We start from the raw sequence: 19,377 nt of genomic DNA on the forward strand, positions 1-19,377 counted from the left end.
GTGGCCGTGTCTGTCGCTCCGCCCGGCTGGGCGCGTCGGGGCTCTTACAGGAGCCGCGCGGAGATGTAGTGCTGCAGAGAGGGCTCCGGCTTGGGTGCGGGCAGAGCCGCGGGTGCGCACTCGGGAGCGCTTCGTGTATCGGCCGGCCACTCTCAGGAAAAGGAAAATAAGCAGCGTCCGTATCTGCTTTACTTCTGCAGTTGTGTTGCGTCTCAGGATAGGGGTTATTTCAAGAGACAGAGGAAAGAGGATGGGAAAACACGACTTCCCGTGATGTTTCATCCACACAGTTTGATTTTTCTGTCAATTATGTTTCCTTAGGCGTGCGTCTTTATTTTTAAAAAGCTACATTTCTATCCTTGGGAATTTAGTGTTTATCTTCCCAGTCCTAACCCACATTCATTCTTMTGTGTGTGAGTGTCCTCTCGTAGAATATTGAAGAGCATGACTAACAGCTGTCATTTGTCATGCTGGGGTCTGTATCATCACTTGACTGCTCTGTAGAGTATTCCCGAGGAATCCCTTTAATCTTTCTTCAGTGTCACCTCGTCATTTACAGGATGCATCAGTCATTCGTATGTTATAGGCTAGTTAGCATCATAATAATAAGGTGATCMTCCCTCCGAAAAGGCATCTTTTGCAGTGTGAGACTAAAGGGGAAAAAGTGCATAGTCTGTGAAGACATCCCTCAACTTTAWTCAGATTTTTAATCGCCACAAAGCAGGACTGTGTTTTCTGCACATGTGCCCTTCCCCAGTAGCTGGTGTGAAGCTTGTGGAGTATCAAACACAAAATTTGATTAATCAGTCTTTCAGGGAACCTTAATTTTTTAAAGCTGCCCTGCAGCCAGGTATGTTTTGGGTGTTTTTTTTTTTTTTTCACTTTGATTTTTACGTGTCTGCAGAGTACAGCTTGGGCCGGACACGATGGCACTGCTGTGCCTGCAGAGGAAAGGCAGGGCATCGTGCAGGCGTTGTGCACGGCCGCGCTCCGCATGAACAGGCCCAGGAGGGCGCAGCGGGGCCGGGCTGCGCCGGGGCCGCCCCGCCGCCAGGTGCGCCGCGCCCCGCCGCGCCGCGCCGCGGAGCCGCCGCCGCCCTCAGGCCCAGGAAGTGCCGTCACGGCGGTGCCAGCGGGGGAGGCTCCTGCGGGCCGGGCCGGGCCGAGCCGAGCCGAGCGGGCGGCCGTTGGTGCGGCCGGGCGGCCGTTGGGCAGAGCGGGCGGCCGTTGGTGCGGCCGGGCGGGCGCCGCCGCCATGAGCAAGATTTCCAAGTTGTTCAAGGGGGGCGGCTCGGCCGCCTCCCGGAGCCGCGGCGGCCCCTCGCCGCAGGAGGCCTTGGCGCGGCTGCGGGAGACCGAGGAGATGCTGAGCAAGAAGCAGGAGTACCTGGAGACGAGGATCGAGCGGGAGCTGGCGGCAGCCCGGCAGCACGGCACCAAGAACCGGCGAGGTGAGACCCTTTGGGACTCGGGCATCTCTTAGCATTCGGCGCTGTGTGGACTCGTTGTTGCGACCCGGTAACAGGATGAACTGACAGGAGAACTCTCAGTAACTTAAAATAACTTAAAACTCGTAATGCCAGGGGCCTGCTCAGCGATCTCTGTCCTATGCACTACCGTCGAGGCAGTGTGTCAGTTGGATAACTGGCGCCGCAAAGTGCGGCCGGAGGCTCGGAGGTCGGGTGTGCAGAAGTAGAGCGGTGATGATGCAGGTGACAGAGCGCCTGAAGCGTGTGAGGCRCTCCCGCCTGCTCGTGTATGTATTGCTGGTAACTGAGGAGCAAAGTGATTAAATGGTTTGCCTCAAACTTTGGCATTATGTGATAAAACTAAAAAATGAGTGAGTTCAGAGCATTAGTGGCTACTGTACCATCCTTCTACTGCTAGCTGCAGTGGAGAAAGCACTAAAGGGATACTGAAGGTTTGATCCTGCTCATACTGAAGCTATGGTCCCTGGGAAGAAAATGACTAGAATTGCAGCAAGCCATTTGGGGGGATATAAAAGGTTTTGAGAAACAGATTAATTTAATTACCCTTTAAAGACATTTTGAGTCCTGGCTGACCACTCTGAGATTTATTTTTTTGAATGCTCAGAAGTGAAGCAAAACGTTTTGAATTAAAAATTCAGGATATAAGAGTAAGTTACTCTTTAATCTGCTCTTTCTTTTGCTAGATAATTAATAAAGTTAATGCCATACAATTTGTGAGGAGTTGCACATTAAAGGTGTTTTACTTAGTCTTTTCACATATTTGTGACACTTCAATGCTTAAGTGAAAAGCATTTAGTTAGAAGCGATTTAAAAACATTGGTAGAGATGGGACAGATTTTAAGGCACAAAAAGTCCAAGTGAGTAAAGCCAGTTCAGCAGTGCAACTGAGTCTGTCACTGCAACACTTGAGCCATCCAGGTTGGCATTCTCCCAGGCTTTTTGTTATGTCACTGTCCCAAACGGAGTGTCCCTCTTGTTCCTTTGGGCAGATACTGGCACTTATGCACTTGTTAATGGAGGTGATCCAACTAAAAAGTAATGCTAAAGCTTCCTGAACTGGTTCACTTTGCACTTGTGTGAGCAACATACAATCCTGCCTGTATGCAAGAAAACAAACCTGTTGTGTGACGGATCCTATTTAGATCCAGACATGCCACTGTGAAACTTCATCCCAAGACTGTACTTCAAGCTGGCATTGTTGCAGGAAGAGCAGTGTTCCCTGCCTCATTCCTGTCCCTGTGCTCCTCCCTTCCTTATGCTGGGAGAGCTTTGTGTGGGGTGTGTTTCAGAAATCTGGATGCAGCAGCTGTACAATAGCTAGGTTTTAGGGCTTTTTTTTTTTTTTTTTCCTAGATTATTTTTACCCTGGGTAGGCTGGCTTTGCAGCTGCACAAGTGTTTCAGCCCTTGTGAAGCAGATCRTGGTGCTTACGGAGGAATGAGTACTCATTGTTGGGAAAAGGCAGATCTGCTTCTCTTTTAACCTGCTGGTTTATGCTGGTTCCAAGTGTTTGGCGAACTACGGCTTTGCACTGTACTTTCAGAAATGCAGCATTTGACGTAGGAAGCGTTTCTCCTAGGTACTTGTTTCCACTGCTATGCTGCAGTATGTTGTTCCTTGAGTTACACTTATACACTTGTTTGTGGAGTTATGTTTCAAACTGGATTGTTGGTCTCATAATGATTAAAAATAACTTTTATCTTTCTTGACATTGACTCAGTAACCTACAGTCAAGTACAGTAAAGAGAGAGTCAGACAAGAAGAACAGAATAGGAATTTTTTATGCCAAAAATGACACTCAAGCCAACAGGGTAGTGAAACTACAGTCAGAGTAGAAACAAGATACAACCTTGCTCTGCCAAAATGATAGAATTTGGTAGACATGGGAGCAAGCTTAATTCTCCAAATATACTCCTTCATATGATATAACAATTGTGTTAGTTTTAATTGCTGCTGATTACATATAACAATGTATTAGTTAATATACTGTGATATATTTCAGAGGAAATCTGTGGTAACCAGCAACTACTGTAGCATTATGTACGCATACAGGCAAATGAGAGAATAGAAATTTTAACCTGCGTTGTCTTATTAGAGTGAATATTTCAAAGCAACCTAGTAGGAAATTTTAATGTGTTCTTTTCATAATTGCATCACTAAGAAGCCTCTGGAATTTAAAATGGGAGTGTCTGAGACTGGACTAGGATGTATCTACATATAGAAAATACACCAAGTTAGCATGATCTCGTTTGATTTTTCAAGCATGTGCATCTGAGTCGGTTACAGTGACACAAGCGAGATCACATTCAAGCTCCAACAAATTTTCATGAATTCAAGTGATTCTTAAATGAGTTCATGTGACATTAGAAGACTTAACCTGATTTAAAAGCTATAACAGCAGTTTATGTTCAATTGCCTCTTGCAGAGATTATTTTGTGATAAGCAATATGTTCTTTAACAATTAGTACTATCTTTTAATCTCTCGTTATTCCAGATACAAAGTCACGGTTCTTCTAGAGTATCTCTTGCTATGTATATTGGCTAGTTTCAGCCTGTGCACAGCTCTCAACTCCGAATGCAAATTGGCTTTTTGCCTTGAACTTTTTGAAGGTCGTATAGGAAAATTTAAAGGATAGAAAGTGATATTGAATATTGAAATTGTTTAAGCTTGAAGTGAGCGAGGGACGTAGCACTGGGAAGAGGCAAGCTGTTCAGTTTTCTTTTACTTCTGGATCACTACATCCACATCAGTAATGACAATATGCAGTTTTTTGAATATGATGGGTTAGGACAAAAGAAGTGTCCCAGTCTTCACATTTGCCAGATGCTTTTTCATCTCAAACTTACCATCACTATGGTGGTCATTCAATTAGTATGTGGAATGATATTGACTCCTTAATTCTGGGAATGATGCTTTTGCCTAAGGGCTTAAGGTTTGGCATCCGATTGTGAGGCAGTGTGGAAAGTTGGCTATGTTGATTTCTGGATTCAATTACTATGTTTTCATTGTAATTAGTAGGTTTTTTTTTTTTTTTTTTTTAAGTCAGTTTATCAGCAGTACAGTCAGTTTATCAGCAGTACAGGTTGTATGAGTATGCAGACATTACAGGGAACATTATTCCAGGGTAAAAGTTTGACTTCTGTCCTCCAAAAGCCTCTGCTCCTTATCATTATTGTTTGTTCTTTCTCCTGCAATAATCCCCTTGCTTCTGAGTTTCTTCCCTTGCCTTCCATTTTACACCCTCCATACACACACCCACTGCCTCTAGAATTTAAAATGGGAGTGTCTGAGACTGGAGTAGGATGTATCTATATATAGAAAATACACCAAGTTAGCATGATCTCGTTTGAGTTTTCAAGCATGTGCATCTGAGTCGGTTACAGTGACACAAGCGATATCTGCCTCTGATTTTTTTGTATATTATTTGAGAATTCTGTATAAGGGAAAATGGGTTTTCTGAAGCATGTTTGTGCATGTGAAAATGCTGCAGTTTGAAGGGTTGTGTCTTAGCCAGGCATCTTCTACAGATCCTAAAAAAATAGACTAGATGAAAAGAAATAAAACAAATTAAAAGCTGATACAACTTTTTTTCAGAACAGGAGGAAGGTTTAACCAGAGAGTCACAGAATATTTCTGAAGATAAAACTTATATAGACAGTTGGAATAGCAAATGTAGGCTTTTACTAATAATGCTGCTACATATGTCATGTGGTACATTTGAGCAAGGCCTGTGTAAGAATACCATGTGGCATTCCTTTTCCATGAGTTAGTCACAACCAGAAGGTTATTGAAACTAAGCAGTGAGGTAGTAGTGGTATGTTAACACCGACAGGGCTCTCATTCCTGTGGGAGGGTGTGTGGCAGGTTGGGACTGAGGGTTTTTAGGTGTAGCGCTGTTGAGAAGCCTTCTAGTATCATTTTGTTCTGTGGTTTACAGTCCTTGTTCTTTTCTCTTTGAGATTATGTCTAAAGTATCTTCTGTGAACTGGAACGGTTATAATGAATCAAGTAGAGTACTGTTTTTGAATTATTGCTTCGGTTGTGGGAGAATTTGCATATAATCACAAGTTTTAAGGATTATAAATGCTGATAATGATCTTTCTTAAGCTTGTATGATTTGTTGTGGTCTCAGCAACATTACCTCTCGTTGCTACTGATGTTAAGTGAGATCAGAACCTGTACTCCACGAGTCCCTTACAGAACAGAAGTGTAAGTATCAGGCTGGGAGGCAGGCATTGCACATCCTCAAAAATACTTCTTGGCCAGAGAGCGTAGGTGTAAGCAGATTTGGGCCAAACACCTGCTGCCAAGGGAGTCTTGCTCATTTCAACCCCCCTTTTTTTTACGGATGTGCCCGAACCAGAAAGCCCTTAGAGCTGGCATTAGCCTTGAGAAAGAGACTATGTGTATAATTTCACATCCAAGAGGGCCTCTTCATATTGCAATGGCAACTAGAGACCTGTGTTAATAAGAAATATGTGCTGAGTTAAAAAGGAAGGTAATCACTATTGCACCATTTATCAGCTTTGCTCTGTGATATACAACCATTGTTCCTTGCTCTTCATGGTCATATTTAAAGCAGGACTTTTTTTGCTGGATAAGCTGATAGACAGTCTTCTGCATGGTGCTACTAATAGTGAAGAAATAACAGTGAAGGAGGATTAAATTTAGCAATGAGAACACTGCAAACATGTCTTTAGTAGTCAAGCTGGTCTCCTAACAACAAGTCAGCAGTCTGTACAGTAATATTTTTTACAGAATATATTCTTGCTCTTACTAGAAAGTGAGTGCTCCTAGGTATTTATGATAGGTATGTGCTATGAATTAAAATAGTCATTACTTTCAAATTTATGCCATCTACATGACATTTGTATTTTAGGATTTTTTGTTTGTTTGTTTTTGATCGCGTTAGATAAAGATAAATGAGAAAAGGTAATTTCGGCAACATTTTCTGTGGCTGCAAATAGGCACCAATAGTAAAGCACGAAGAAGCTTTCCTAAGGGAGGGAGAGGAGCTAAATACTTGGTTGTAAGTGAGGCTTGAGTTTTGTTGAAACAGTTTGTAAAGTGCATCCAGGGATGATGTGCAGAACTTTCATAGCAATGATATATCTTCTGAGGAAATGCTCTTTTCCTTCTTTACCAAGTTTCCCTTAGGAATTATAAGGTTTACTTGATGGTGCTCTTATTTCTGCTTCAGAATATTGTATCAGTTGTTCCCTTACTGGTGGCTGCCAGTGGTGGGCTCGACAGATACAGGTATCAGCATCACTGTACTGTCTATTTCATTCTGATCTGTTGTGAAGACATGGTGAAGGCGCCAGGACTACTATCTTTGTTCTTGCTGTCAGAAACCTGGGTCTCCATCACTATTGTCCGACCATCTTTCCTTCCTTAATAAAATATCAGCATAGTGAATTTGGAAAGTGTCCTTCCATATGTTAATGAAAGTAGTTCTAAATACGTAAACTGACCGACATAGTAGTCTACTGTAATTCCAGCTACGTATCTTGAAAATAAAATAAAAACTCAGAATACAAGAGCAGTGGTTCCTAATGCCATGAGATATATCCTGCTTGCTGGACAGCTGAGTCCAGAAGTAGKGCGCATAAGAGATGCTAAAGCCCAGGCATCCGCTACCGTATCACTGTGAGGGAGGTGAACTGCTTCTCTGGAGTGCAATGAAGACAGTGTATGAGATTCCTTTTTCCTGAAGGAAACCTTCCTCTTTTCCTGGTTAAATGGGTATTACACTTATTTCATCAGATGATGTTTAGATTCTTCCTACCTGACTCTCTTCCTTTTCTGAAATCTTTGGAACGGGCAACACCCTTTTGCAATTTCATTCTGTGACCTTCAGTAAAGTTTATCCTTGACATTCAATTTCTTTGCTTTTTGATGGAAATTATGTTCTTTTTCAATTGTTTATTATAATGCAAAAGCCCTTGGCAAGAGTTGCACACAACTTTTAACATGCTGACATGTGTAGTAGGAAAATCGTTTAATCAAAAAGCTTATGAGAGTCTGTAAAATGTAGAAAATAAGATTTCAAAACAGTGAGGAAATCCTCATATCCTAGCTGTAGTAGCTGTGACTACAAAACACTGGGCAATAAGTATCCTTTCAAATTCAGAGTTCATTTACTATATGTGACAAAATCATATCATATGGTGTTGGAATATATAATATCTTGGATGATAAGGAAGAAATATGAATTAATTTACTCTCAAGTACTTTGTTCTGCAAGTTACTGTAAAACTAAAGAGAATTAATAAAAGTGATATGTTGTAGTACAGTAGTTAGAAAAAGCTGTATATGAATAGGTAAAGTTGCAGAGAGTTTACATTATTTTAATTTAAATTATTTTATAATTTCTTAGTTTGAATATGGTTTAATTAAATCTTATACAGGAACCTGCAGGGTTTTGAAAACAACTACTCTGCATGTAATTGAGGAAATCAATTTTTTCTTTGAGCAGTCAATAATAATAGCATCAATAGAGATTTCTGAAAAACATTGGCTAGAGTATTTCCACATAGTAGCTATTTACTCAAACTCAAGTCTTTCTGAATGAGCCAGTTAACTTTTTTAGGTCCATATGACTTTAGAGTCCTCTCTGGCACAGCCATTAAGTACAGATATAATATAGATATATTTTGGAATTGCCAATAGGAATCAAAATTCTCCTATTTGTTATTTGCATAGTATCAGCTGGAATTTGTTAGTCTTCTTCAGAATATATATAATCTTTGGACCATCCCCCAAAATTTGGGAAAATCTTCAACTTGAACATGATCTGTTGCGATTGCAGATTGTTGTCCTGGAACATTTTACTGCAAGTGTTAGAATTGTGACACTCTGTGTTTCACAGGCTGAGCAAATGCTTGCCCTTGTGCAGCCACTGATAAGTAATTTGGACTATGTTGATTCAAGCACTTACCAGTAATGCACAGCACATCTTAGTGTGCACTGTAACTCACAATAAATCTGTGCCTGTTTCTTGCAGGGCACCTGGATTTGTTTGAAAAGTTGGGTACCACAATGCGTGTATTATTCCACCTGACAATTGGTTCAATAGGACACCAGCTGCTGTTAGTTGTTTGAATTAGTTAATCTCTGCTGTTAGTTGTTTGAGTTTGTGGGGCTGCTGTGCTGCAAATGCTTGCTGGCACTGATCCTAATTTAGAGATGAAATGCGAGACAGGAGAAAGGACATAGGGATATTAATTGTCATTGAAAATACAATGAGTTAACTCAGACACCTTACTCTTGTCTGGCATTGTGTATTTTGGAAAGGACAGTGGTCCGGAAATGCTTGTGGCAGGGTTGTATTCCACACCCAGAGACTAAGTGAAGCCTTTTTGTCCTTCTGTTTGTCACATGCATTTATGCTGGTAATGATTTACTATGGGCGAAGTATGCTGCTTATTACTGTTTTATATTTGCTAAGCTATCACACTCACTTACAAAGATAATAGGGAGTAGCTAGATTTGACTGTGGCTTTGTCCACAAAGTGCTATATATTTTCAAGTTTGAAGGTTTAAAGGTTAGTCGTAACAGCCAGGCATAGATACAACTGAAAGCCCGAGAAGTGTTAATCTTTCCTCTGATCTAACCGGCCTGTATGGTTAGGTGATTAGGACTTTCTATTGCACTTTTCGATTTCTGTTTCTCAGACCCAGTTTAGAAAGCAGCATTGGTAGAGATGTAATTATTCTTACTCTGTCTTCCTTATTTCTTACGTATGTTTTGCAACCTCTTTTTCTTTACCCTGTTCCCTCCTTTCTGATTCCTCTTCAACATTTTCCCTTTTCCTCCCTGTCATCTCCTGCTTTGGCTGTGTGCACAGGATGGAATTCAAGATCTCCTAGAGTGGAGGAAGAAGCTGCTCTTCCCTGTGATACTAAAAGGAGTTAACCTAAAAGAGGCTTCCCAGCATGTTCATGCAACAGCATGTTGGTGATAAACAGGCTGCTGATCTGGTGTGGTCCAAGTTTGTCTTTCTACTAGTAAGGTAGGAGGGTGAGAATTCTCCAGGTCAGATTGTTACTGAACTTCTTGTACTTGCATTTCACTATGAAAATACACAGTGTACTTTGCCTGTTTGTGTTCCAGCTGCCTTACAAGCACTGAAGAGAAAAAAGAGGTATGAGAAACAGYTGAGTCAAATTGATGGAACACTCTCAACCATTGAGTTCCAGAGAGAAGCACTGGAAAATTCCCATACCAACACAGAAGTGCTCAAGAATATGGGTTATGCTGCACAAGCTATGAAAAAAGTGCATGAAAATATGTAAGTGCTTTCTACTAGTTTTCAAGATGAGCTTACTACATACCTGTAAATCATTTCATCACTTGGTCTGTTATCTTCTTAGCCAGTTTGTCTTTGTTTTGGTTCGAGCATTTAATTTCAGGAATGCAGTTGGTGCTGTAATGTTATATTTGGCAGCAAAATATCTCTTCTTGGCAAATCCAGTAGGAAGTCCAGCTAACTAAGGAGATCCATGTGGCACTAGCTGTATCAATATATCTTGGCAGTACAGATCTGTAAAAATCAAGGGCAGAAGTAGAAGATATTTGAAGAAACTAACTGAACTCTTTTCCTCAAAGTGTGTAAGCTGGATTGTGTGATTCAAAGTGCTAGTTAGACCTGAATAATAAAAGGCTAATATTTATATATATGTAGTATTTTCATATGTTCTGTATTGTTCGGTGGGGTGTTTTTCTGCCTGAATAAGCAGAGTTAAATCAGAAGAGRTTGTTCTGGGAAAATAAACAGGAACTGAAACAGTGATGAAGTTAACAATAAGGGGAAGCTTTTAAGTGGGGAATAGTCCTGTTAAGTTCTCACCAGTTCTGGCTGAAAGCTTAAGATCAAAAAAGATGCATCTGTAAAGGTACTGATCTCAGGAAGGAGATGGAGTCAGCCCAGGAAATGTGACTGTAGGCTGACAAGCACTTAAGAAGCACAGAAAGGGAGGAAAGCACAGACTGCTGCAGTCTGACTTTTGCTATAATTCCGAAGTGGAAGGAATTGAACTGGCTGACTGTGACACAAAGAAGGGTGCCAGGAAAAATTAAGGTGTAGATGTAAGAAAGTATCCCCCCAGAGTTCTGCTCTTTCTTTTCATGCCCATGGGTGTATGTATAGTCTGTTTTAAGAAAGGTATTTCAGAGTCTCTCCTGTAGGATTTGAATCATATATCTTTCAAAACTGTTTCCACATCATTTTGCCAGGGACTTAAACAAAATTGATGATTTGATGCAAGACATCACTGAACAGCAAGATGTTGCCCAGGAAATTTCAGATGCTATCTCAAACCGAGCTGGGTTTGGTGATGAGTTTGATGAGGTTAGTACTTCACTAAACCTTGTGAGTTTTGTCTATAAAATGACCCAATGGTTATTTTGTTTTGCAGTGGTTTACTCCAAAAATTCTTTATTCAGAAAGTGTAATTGTAAAATTGATTTGTTCTAGCTTATCCTATCAAGGACATTTTATGTCTTCTTTTCTTTTCAAAGTAAGTTTTGACTGCACACTGATACTTGTTATTCTCTTTTGTACTGTGGAAAAAGGAGAGCACTAAAGCATGCCATTTTTTACTGCTCCAAATGGATGCTGAAACCTTTAATTTGTTGTGCTCCAAATAGACATCTTTCTTGCTAGGTGCTGTTGCTATTACTGCACTGTCATTAACCTGATCTCAGGAAGGAGATGGAGTCTGCCCAGGGAATGTAACTGTAGGCCGACAAACACAGAAGAAGCACAGAGAGTGAGGAAAGCACAGACTGCTGCAGTCTGACTTCTTAAAGATTATTGTTCACAATTCTGAATATTTGGGCCAGATTTTAAAGGGAATTATTTGGTACCTGGAGATGCAGGTCTTCTCAGCATTTTCCAGAAATTCTACAGAAGTAGATTAATTTGGTAGAAGATACTCCTGTTGGAAGCAATGAGAATTCAATCTTTGAGCTCTTTTCTTTTGAAAACATCACGAGCTATCTAGTACCTTCTGAAAATTTGCTGCAGAAGCTTTCCAGGGTCCCTGGACTTGGATTTGTGTATCTTATCAGGCCATTACTTGTTTCTGATTCAACCAACAAGTATGGTTGAGTATTCAAGGTTCTAGTATATTCAGTTTTTTTACAATCTATGGAATGCAGAGCTGGTAATCAGGTTCAATATCACAGTCAGTTTATTTTTAACTATGTTTTAAAATGACCAAGCACTTGGAATCATTTAAAGAATAACCTAAAGAATCAAATAATCCCTCCCAACTAATTCATTCCCATGTACYCAAATTAAGAGCAGATATGATGCAACATATGCATTTATCTTTGCTTGATTTTTGTCTATTTATTCAATAGATATCCTTTTGATAGTTTGTTGAAAAACAGTAATGGTTCTTTTACTTTTCGCATTGCCTACTTTCCTGTCTTTCCACTTTCAGTGTAAATGAACTTTTCTAGAAGCACTAATGAATACTGGCATGAGGAATGGGTTTCAGGCTGTATAAACTGGACCTTGGACAACTGAAAAACACCTCCATCCCATGCTATGTAGTGTCACTTAGCATCAGTGTTAATTTGTAGGAGTCTAGACTCAGTAAGCTTGTTGTAGATTGACCTGAAAGTTCCTAACACATGCTAATCTTAGTTGATGGGCTTGTTCAGAAAGGCCTGTTCTAGCAAGCCACTGTCTCTTATATGAGGCATCATTATACCAACACCTTGCTTTGCATAAGGGCTAAATAGGGCGCTTGTCTAGTAGTTGGGAAACCTGGTGCAAAGGCCTCTTTAGCTTAGAAGAACTAGAATCAATGACTTAATCACTGTGTTATGAGGTGATTTGTGTTGGAGGATGATATTTAATTTTGTTTTTTGAAGAGCATTTTGACCACACACTTATATTCTTGCACCCATTGTACACAGATGGAGACTGTTAAAGCATGTAATTTATACTTCTTCAGATAGAAAAACATAGGGATTCTTTGTTTCTGGGATGACACAGTGTATGTAATGAAGAATGCAAACAACCTCTGCTTTACCTGAGTAGGATACTCATTTGAGAGAGGCAATTCTTGCTTGGAGACCTGTTTCTAATAATCAAACGCRAGATATATGCAAATTCCAGTGGGCAAAGTCTGGAACTCAGATTCTGCTCCCCTCCTCATGACTTTTCCCTCTATTTTCCTTCTGGCCTAGCTTAAACAGGAGAAAGAGGATTTGTTACATCTATTACAATATGGCACAGCTTAGCYGCAGAGCAATTGTCAAGTTGTGGGAAACGCAAGTCCAAGCTGTTTGACTTAAAATCTGACTTCCAGGGCATATATCCTAGCTATTACAGTATTATGTTAAAGGTAGGGATCACTGCTTCCTCCAACTCCTTAAAAAGGAGCCAGCCTTTCATGGCTGACATCATCTCTTGGTTGCTTACTTGCTCAACAGAGGGAGTTAAGGCCTAATTTGGTCTGAGAGGGGGTTAGGTGACCCTCTAAAATCTGCAGAAGTACCTGTTTCCATTGACTTTACAAGGACTTAGAAATTAACTTTTTTAAGAAGATTGTGTTCACACCACTTGTTTAGGCACTTAAAATACAGAAAGATTTGCACCTCAACTAAGTGCCTAAGACATAGGGTCCCAGCCTGGATGTTTCTTTGAGAGATCTGCTGTCAGTCRAACATCATCAGGGGTGGGCCTGATGCCAAAGCTTTTAGCTAATGTGGATTTGCACTGTGTATGAGATCAGACTGATTAACTAGCCTTTTTTTGACCTTAAAATAAATAAAAGTAGGAAAGCAATTCTAGGAAGACATACAGTGGCTATGTCATTATAATGTTAATTTCCATATTGGTGATAAATGAGTAGGCAAAGCCCACTTCAAAACCTGGCGGATCCCCCTTTGCCCCAGTCACTTTTACCTTTTTAAACCATTTTATCTAAGTGACAAAGGTCTGTTTCTCTACAGATGTGTAAATATTGGCTTGATTTCTTTGGGATGCGCCTGCCAAGGAATAAGTTTTTGTTTTTTTAAGGGTAAAGCTTTTTTAAGTGTTACAAAATTGGGTTAGAACATCTGTCCAAAGCTTCTCCAGCTAAAATTCCAAGAGTGTTACATGCATCAGGAGTGAATAACCAGACCCAGGGGGAAAGCTCTGATTCCAGTGCTGCTTTGAAATCGTATATAATTCTGAGCTTAATCTGCTAGGGCTGTAGCATAATGCACTTAATGCCAGCCTTCCTTATAACCAGCAGAGCCTGGATGCTTTCTGAAATGATTGTTTCAACTTTTAAATAAGATTTATTATTATACCCCACACTTACTAAAAGTTATGCTGACAATATGCTGTTTTCTGATACTTATTTTCAAGTATAAACTGTTAAGTCAGTAGTGCTTTGCTTTGTAGTGGTTAAAAAGCGCTTGCCTGAGTTTCCCGGCAGGACAATGAATTTGTAAATAATGTTTTCCTTGAATTTAGGATGAGTTGATGGCAGAATTAGAAGAACTGGAGCAAGAAGAAATGAATAAGAGAATGACAGATGTCAGACTGCCAAGCGTTCCATCCACATCACTGCCGTCTCGCGCTGGTAAACTGCTTGCTTGCCATTTTAAGTTTCCTATGATTAAGCCGTGCTGTGAACAGGAGGAGAGGAAGATATGCGTTTATCTCTGTTATAATTTTTAAAGTACTATTGGTTCATTATAGTATTTTTGTATCTGTGGAAGTAGAATTCTCATTTGCTGTATGGAAGGGTTTAGAACTAAATTCTTCATAGATCTGGGGAGATGAGTTCAGGGAACTTGATCTTTCACATATGCTGATACGTCTTCTACTGAAATATGTAGTGAGATCAGTGAGGAATGGGAAGACTTTTTTTCTCTTTTGGCAGTTAAATCCTTAGCCTATTTTAATTAGTCTGACTAATTCAGATTGAAAATATTTGTGTCATAGAGATCTCCTTTGTAGGGTGGGGTTTGATACTTGCCACTGATATTTTAATTAGAAATTAAGAAGGTGACAGGAAGTACAAATTTAAAGAAATATTGTCATTCTTTCACTTACTTTCTACAAAACAGACTTATTTCTAAAATTAAGAAGATCAGAATCAGAATTCAAAAGTTAGCTATACATCTGATGTTTTTCTGTAGTCCAACACTATTTGTTCTGAATTAAGCCAGAGACAGGCAACTGTTAACTATACCTTTTACTGTGTCACTGTTGCCTTTTATCAGTGGAAAGAGTCACTGTGTACTGATGCTGGTAAAAGAATATAAATATTTTTTAGCAAGGACAGCACATGTGTAGTGCAAATTGTTTTAAGGTACATTCTGCTGCCAAACAGGTTACCTGAACCAGCTCAACCAAACACTCTTTATGTATATTTTGGCAGACAACGCTTAAATCTCTGAGAAGAGGTTTAAAATGTTTATACTGAGATCACGGCTTCTTCTGCTCGTGTAAGTTGCACAACAGCTAGTAAAACATGTTTTGAGGAAAAAGTGCAAATCCCAGTCTTGGTACTTAAGACTTGGTCATACATCCTCTTCCAGATCCAGCTGTGCCAGCTGACAAAATTATTAAATTCAGGCCACTCCCATGTGCTTCTTACTATATAGTAGTATTTGCTATTTCATTTGTTTGTATGACTGTGTCAGGCAAAATTAGCTGGGTATGTTTATACAGTTTAAGTATTAAGTAAGGCTTAATAACTAAACATTAAGTTTAGCAAGTGCTAAATTGGTTCATATTTTCTGAAACTGGATGCTTACTGTTACGCAGAAATACTGAAATAATAACAACAGTTAATGGTTCTATAATGCTTTTAGCTGGTGATGCATATTACCTCTAACTTTATAGATGGGGATACTGAGTGACACAGTATCTCCCATAGTATCTCACACAGATGGGGCACAGTGACCTTCCTAAGCCACTCAGTAACCAGTGGTAGAGCAGAGACTGTAACTCAGGTCTTCTGTGCCCTTCTCCCAGCTTTAGTCCCTGACAGTGGTACTCACACACCTGGTGGTATGCAGCCCCTCTCAAGATGATTTACCATGACTCCCAGCAGTATGGCTGCCACAGGCAGGAGCCAGCTGGCCACTGACATCTGTTAACACATACACAAGGCTGGTGGACCCAGTAAAGTATTTCACTGATGTTTGGAGGAATGCGAATCCTGACACAGAAAGCCTAGAGATGGAAAGAGTCTAAGACTGAGTCCTGGGCTGTTGTGCCTGCAGATCAGTGAGTGACAGTTATTTGGGGGAGGTTTTAGCTCAGGGAGTGTGAAGATGTATGATTGTAGATTTGGAGCGGGGAAAAAAAAAGAGAGAAAATGTATGTGGGACTTGGTACAGAGCTGGGAATTGCTGTTGCTGTGACCACTGTAGTTAACTGAAGATCCACAGATGTCATCTGAGCAAAGCACGTTTAGGAATTTCTTTCTCCTTGTTAATAAACAATACCTCTCCTTAAACTTGGGTGTGTCTGTTTGGAGACTGGACATGCACATGCAGAACCCTTCAGCAAGGCAGCAGGGTGTGCAGCCAGCCATGGTAGTGGGGTAGGTCACTTGTGGAGGTCAGAGAACAGGGGTTGGTAGCATTCTGGTGCACACTCTCTCTTAATTTTATGGCTAAATATATTTTCTGTGGGAGCCTTTCAGTAGAAGTTGTATGCAAGATAGTAGTGTGGTGGAATACTCACATCTCTCATCAGCTTCATCACTATGTTACCTATATTTAGCTTGCTACTCAGTAAATTGATAAGAGATGTTCAAACTGAAAAGCACTATGCAAGTCTTAATGCTAACAAATAAAATGTTTTTCTTTGTTGCATTAGTCAGTGATTATTTTTAATCTCTCTCTGCAGTATCGACCAGGAAGAGAGCAGAAGATGAAGATGAAATGAAGCAGCTAGCTGCCTGGGCTTCATGAGAGTGTGGTTTTCTTATAACATTGAACATTACCATGCAGATGTTATAGTGCAGATGTTATAGCCAATTCAGTGTGGCTGCATTTCATACAGATTGAATTTTCTTTTTTCTTTTTTTTTCAGGACCACTCATACTAAAAATAGTTGTGTGACTTTCATGTTGCTGAATTAGTTTAAAAACAAACAAACAAACAAACCTCAATAGCTGCCAAAATTTCCTAGCCCTCCAAGCCCCAAAGTTTTTCCGACCTTGGGCAGAGGTTTGTTTTGTTGTTAGAATGTTGGCATTGTGAAAGTATTTTTATTCATATCAACTTTCCTTAGGCAATGTCTTACTATTTCTTGCTATTTTGTGAGACCTGTATATCCCACATATGTGCACACAGCTGCATTTATGAGTATTCAGTTCCTGTTTGTATTCGATTTATGAATGGAAATGATTTTAACTCTGAGTAAAAGCTGATAGAATATTCTGAATGCTTGTAAAGCTGATGTACATTATTGCCAAGTTGACTACTTTTTGATTTAAGGAGTAAATGCCACTCTGAATGCTAAACTACTGTAGATATAGGTAAATCACTCACTCTTCAAATGGAAAACAAAAATTAAATAGACTACTTTGTATGAACAAATTTTATTTAGTAAGACTTAAGGGTCTGTGCTATTAGCTTGCTGTCAATCACAATGAAACAGTAAAACACTATGGACTTCCTGGGAAGTTGGAAAGCAGAGTCAAAGTGGTCTTGATTTCTTGTTTTCAAGTTAATCTAAATTTACTGGTGATTGAACCACCTAGGAAATAATGGAAGACTTGGTGTCTGTAGATCTGTAGAAGCATAAGACTGATGGCTTCTTATGGTGGGCTTTAGCTTGTGATTTGCTGGGTCTAGCAGATGGCTTCAGCCAACTGCCTGTTGTATTTTATGTTAAGTGTAAACATTAGTATGTGTATTTCTGGACATGGGATGCTCAGAACCTTTCAAGTTGAGTTCTGTGGATGAAGCCAAAAATTTACACTATGGAAATAACTTCTCCTTTTTCAAGACTCTTTCATTCTCTGCAGTGGAATTGCTTTTGTTTTGCATCCATATGAATGAAGGATTGAGTCCTTTTCTGATTTATTTCAGATAAGATTCCTATAGGAGAAGATTAAGTGTGTAATTCCATCCTAAAATTTGGAGACACCAGGAAGATTATCCCTTTCTGTTGAGAGAAGAGAAAAACTGGAACATTCTATTTTTCTTTTACATCAGAAAAAAAAAATTAAAACTACTTAAATTTAAAAATATATTATGAACTATCTGTAGGAAACCAAATACTCCCAAAATGTCATTTAGTTTTATTGCTTGCTGAAATTCAGGATAAGAAGCCAGCCAGAAGCCTTCTTGACAGGCATAATTAGTAAAATAGCAAATATTCTGAGTTATTTAGAATCCATTTGCTAAGCCATTTGGCTGGGATCCCATTTTCAAGGTTAAGGCAGTCTATGGAAGTCTCTGAATTAGGTAGAGAAAGCATTAGTGTACTCTGCATAACTGTGCAAGACTCACTGGCCATGTGCTTGTGAGCACATCTGTTATTTATGAAAGCAAGTGAGGTCATGCCAAGATAGTCACATGCTTAGCTTGGAAAGACTGGCTTCTAGCATTTGTTCTTTGTTGTATTACTGGTTTTCCAATACTTAGCACTTGCATAACACCATATTTAAAATGTTCTACAGACTAACCAAAATACATATCTCAGCTTCCAGTTTGAAAGTAAAATGATTTTCAGTCCGCTTTGGAAAATGTGGACCTGCAGCTTTTGTGCAAACATTGTCCATGTGAACACACCCCACAGGGAGGAAGAAATCATAGGAACAGCCTTCTCCTTTGCAAGCTGATGTGTGACTGCCAACCTCCATCAGTGGTTTGGCCAAATGCCGATCCTGGGAAGCTTCAGATATCTTCAGCTTGTATCGATTTTAGAGCAAGCACTTTAAAAACAGAACTTGTGAAGGAGGAAGAACAGTAACCATGGTCATTCACCTGAGCTGCTCTAAAGGTTTGAGTACAGTGGCTGGTGTTTCAGGACAACGAAGTCAGAGGCTAGGACATGCTTGATTTGTGAGGCTATACTGAGAAGTACTATAGTCATGTATATCAATCAAAATACAGCATGGGCTCCCGTAACTGGAGTGCTTTTTCTCATATGTGCTTGTGAGACGGTAGATCAGTGTTTTTCCTTCAAAAGCAATGGAATTGTAGGGTTTTACTTCATCTGAGGAAGTAGCTCTTTTCTATGTAAAGTCAGATGAAACTGTGACAACTGCCTCTTTCTTTTTTGAACATGTGTCTCTCTTCTGTGACAAGATGGTATTTGTTCAGCATGTAAACAGATGAGCTTGAATAGTGTCAATGTGTTATTGTAAACGTTCTTTCTATTAACTCAGACATATTTTACARGAGGACTCTGGAAGCACATGGTGAACTTGGTGTACTATAGCTGACTTCTTTTCCTGATTCTTATTTATTTTGGAAATCTTTTCTTCGATTAATAGGCTTGGACATTTTAATCTGGGTGTCATCAAAAAGGGGGAAATATTTTAAGATAAAGTAAAAAATTAATATATATATATATATATATATATATGTATGCTGTAAATAAATATTTTGGTGTCATCCTATGTGATTGTATTTATTTTTCTGTCAGGAAAACATTAAGTACTCTCTCTGCACTGTCATTAGGATATCGTGCTCTTAAAGACTCTGAAGATTTAAGAATTTTTTTTTATTGTATTGGTCCTTGAACATAGGTAATTTACTTTAATATATACATATATATATAAAATATATCCTATGGTGTCTGGGCTTCATTCCTTCAGCCTTAATTATGTTTGAAGGGATTCTTTATTTCAATGTGTCCAAAACACCTACTACTCTTTTTTACTAGATCGCCTCAGTGT

At 39.6% G+C, this 19,377-nt stretch overlaps 1 protein-coding gene across 1 annotated transcript; it reads left to right on the forward strand.

The window, feature by feature from the left end:
• Positions 1-1,112: 1,112 nt before the first annotated feature.
• Positions 1,113-19,088, forward strand: CHMP4C (charged multivesicular body protein 4C). Its single transcript, XM_085314333.1, has 5 exons — positions 1,113-1,451; positions 9,608-9,785; positions 10,730-10,844; positions 13,977-14,085; positions 16,371-19,088. Exons 1-5 carry the CDS (start codon positions 1,256-1,258, stop codon positions 16,433-16,435), a joined length of 663 nt encoding a protein of 220 aa, XP_085170459.1. The 5' UTR covers positions 1,113-1,255; the 3' UTR covers positions 16,436-19,088.
• Positions 19,089-19,377: the final 289 nt, after the last annotated feature.

This window comes from Rhea americana, unplaced genomic scaffold (genome assembly GCF_003343005.1).
Source record: "Rhea americana isolate MKP2758 unplaced genomic scaffold, rheAme1 scaffold_40, whole genome shotgun sequence".
Lineage (NCBI taxonomy): Eukaryota > Metazoa > Chordata > Aves > Rheiformes > Rheidae > Rhea > Rhea americana.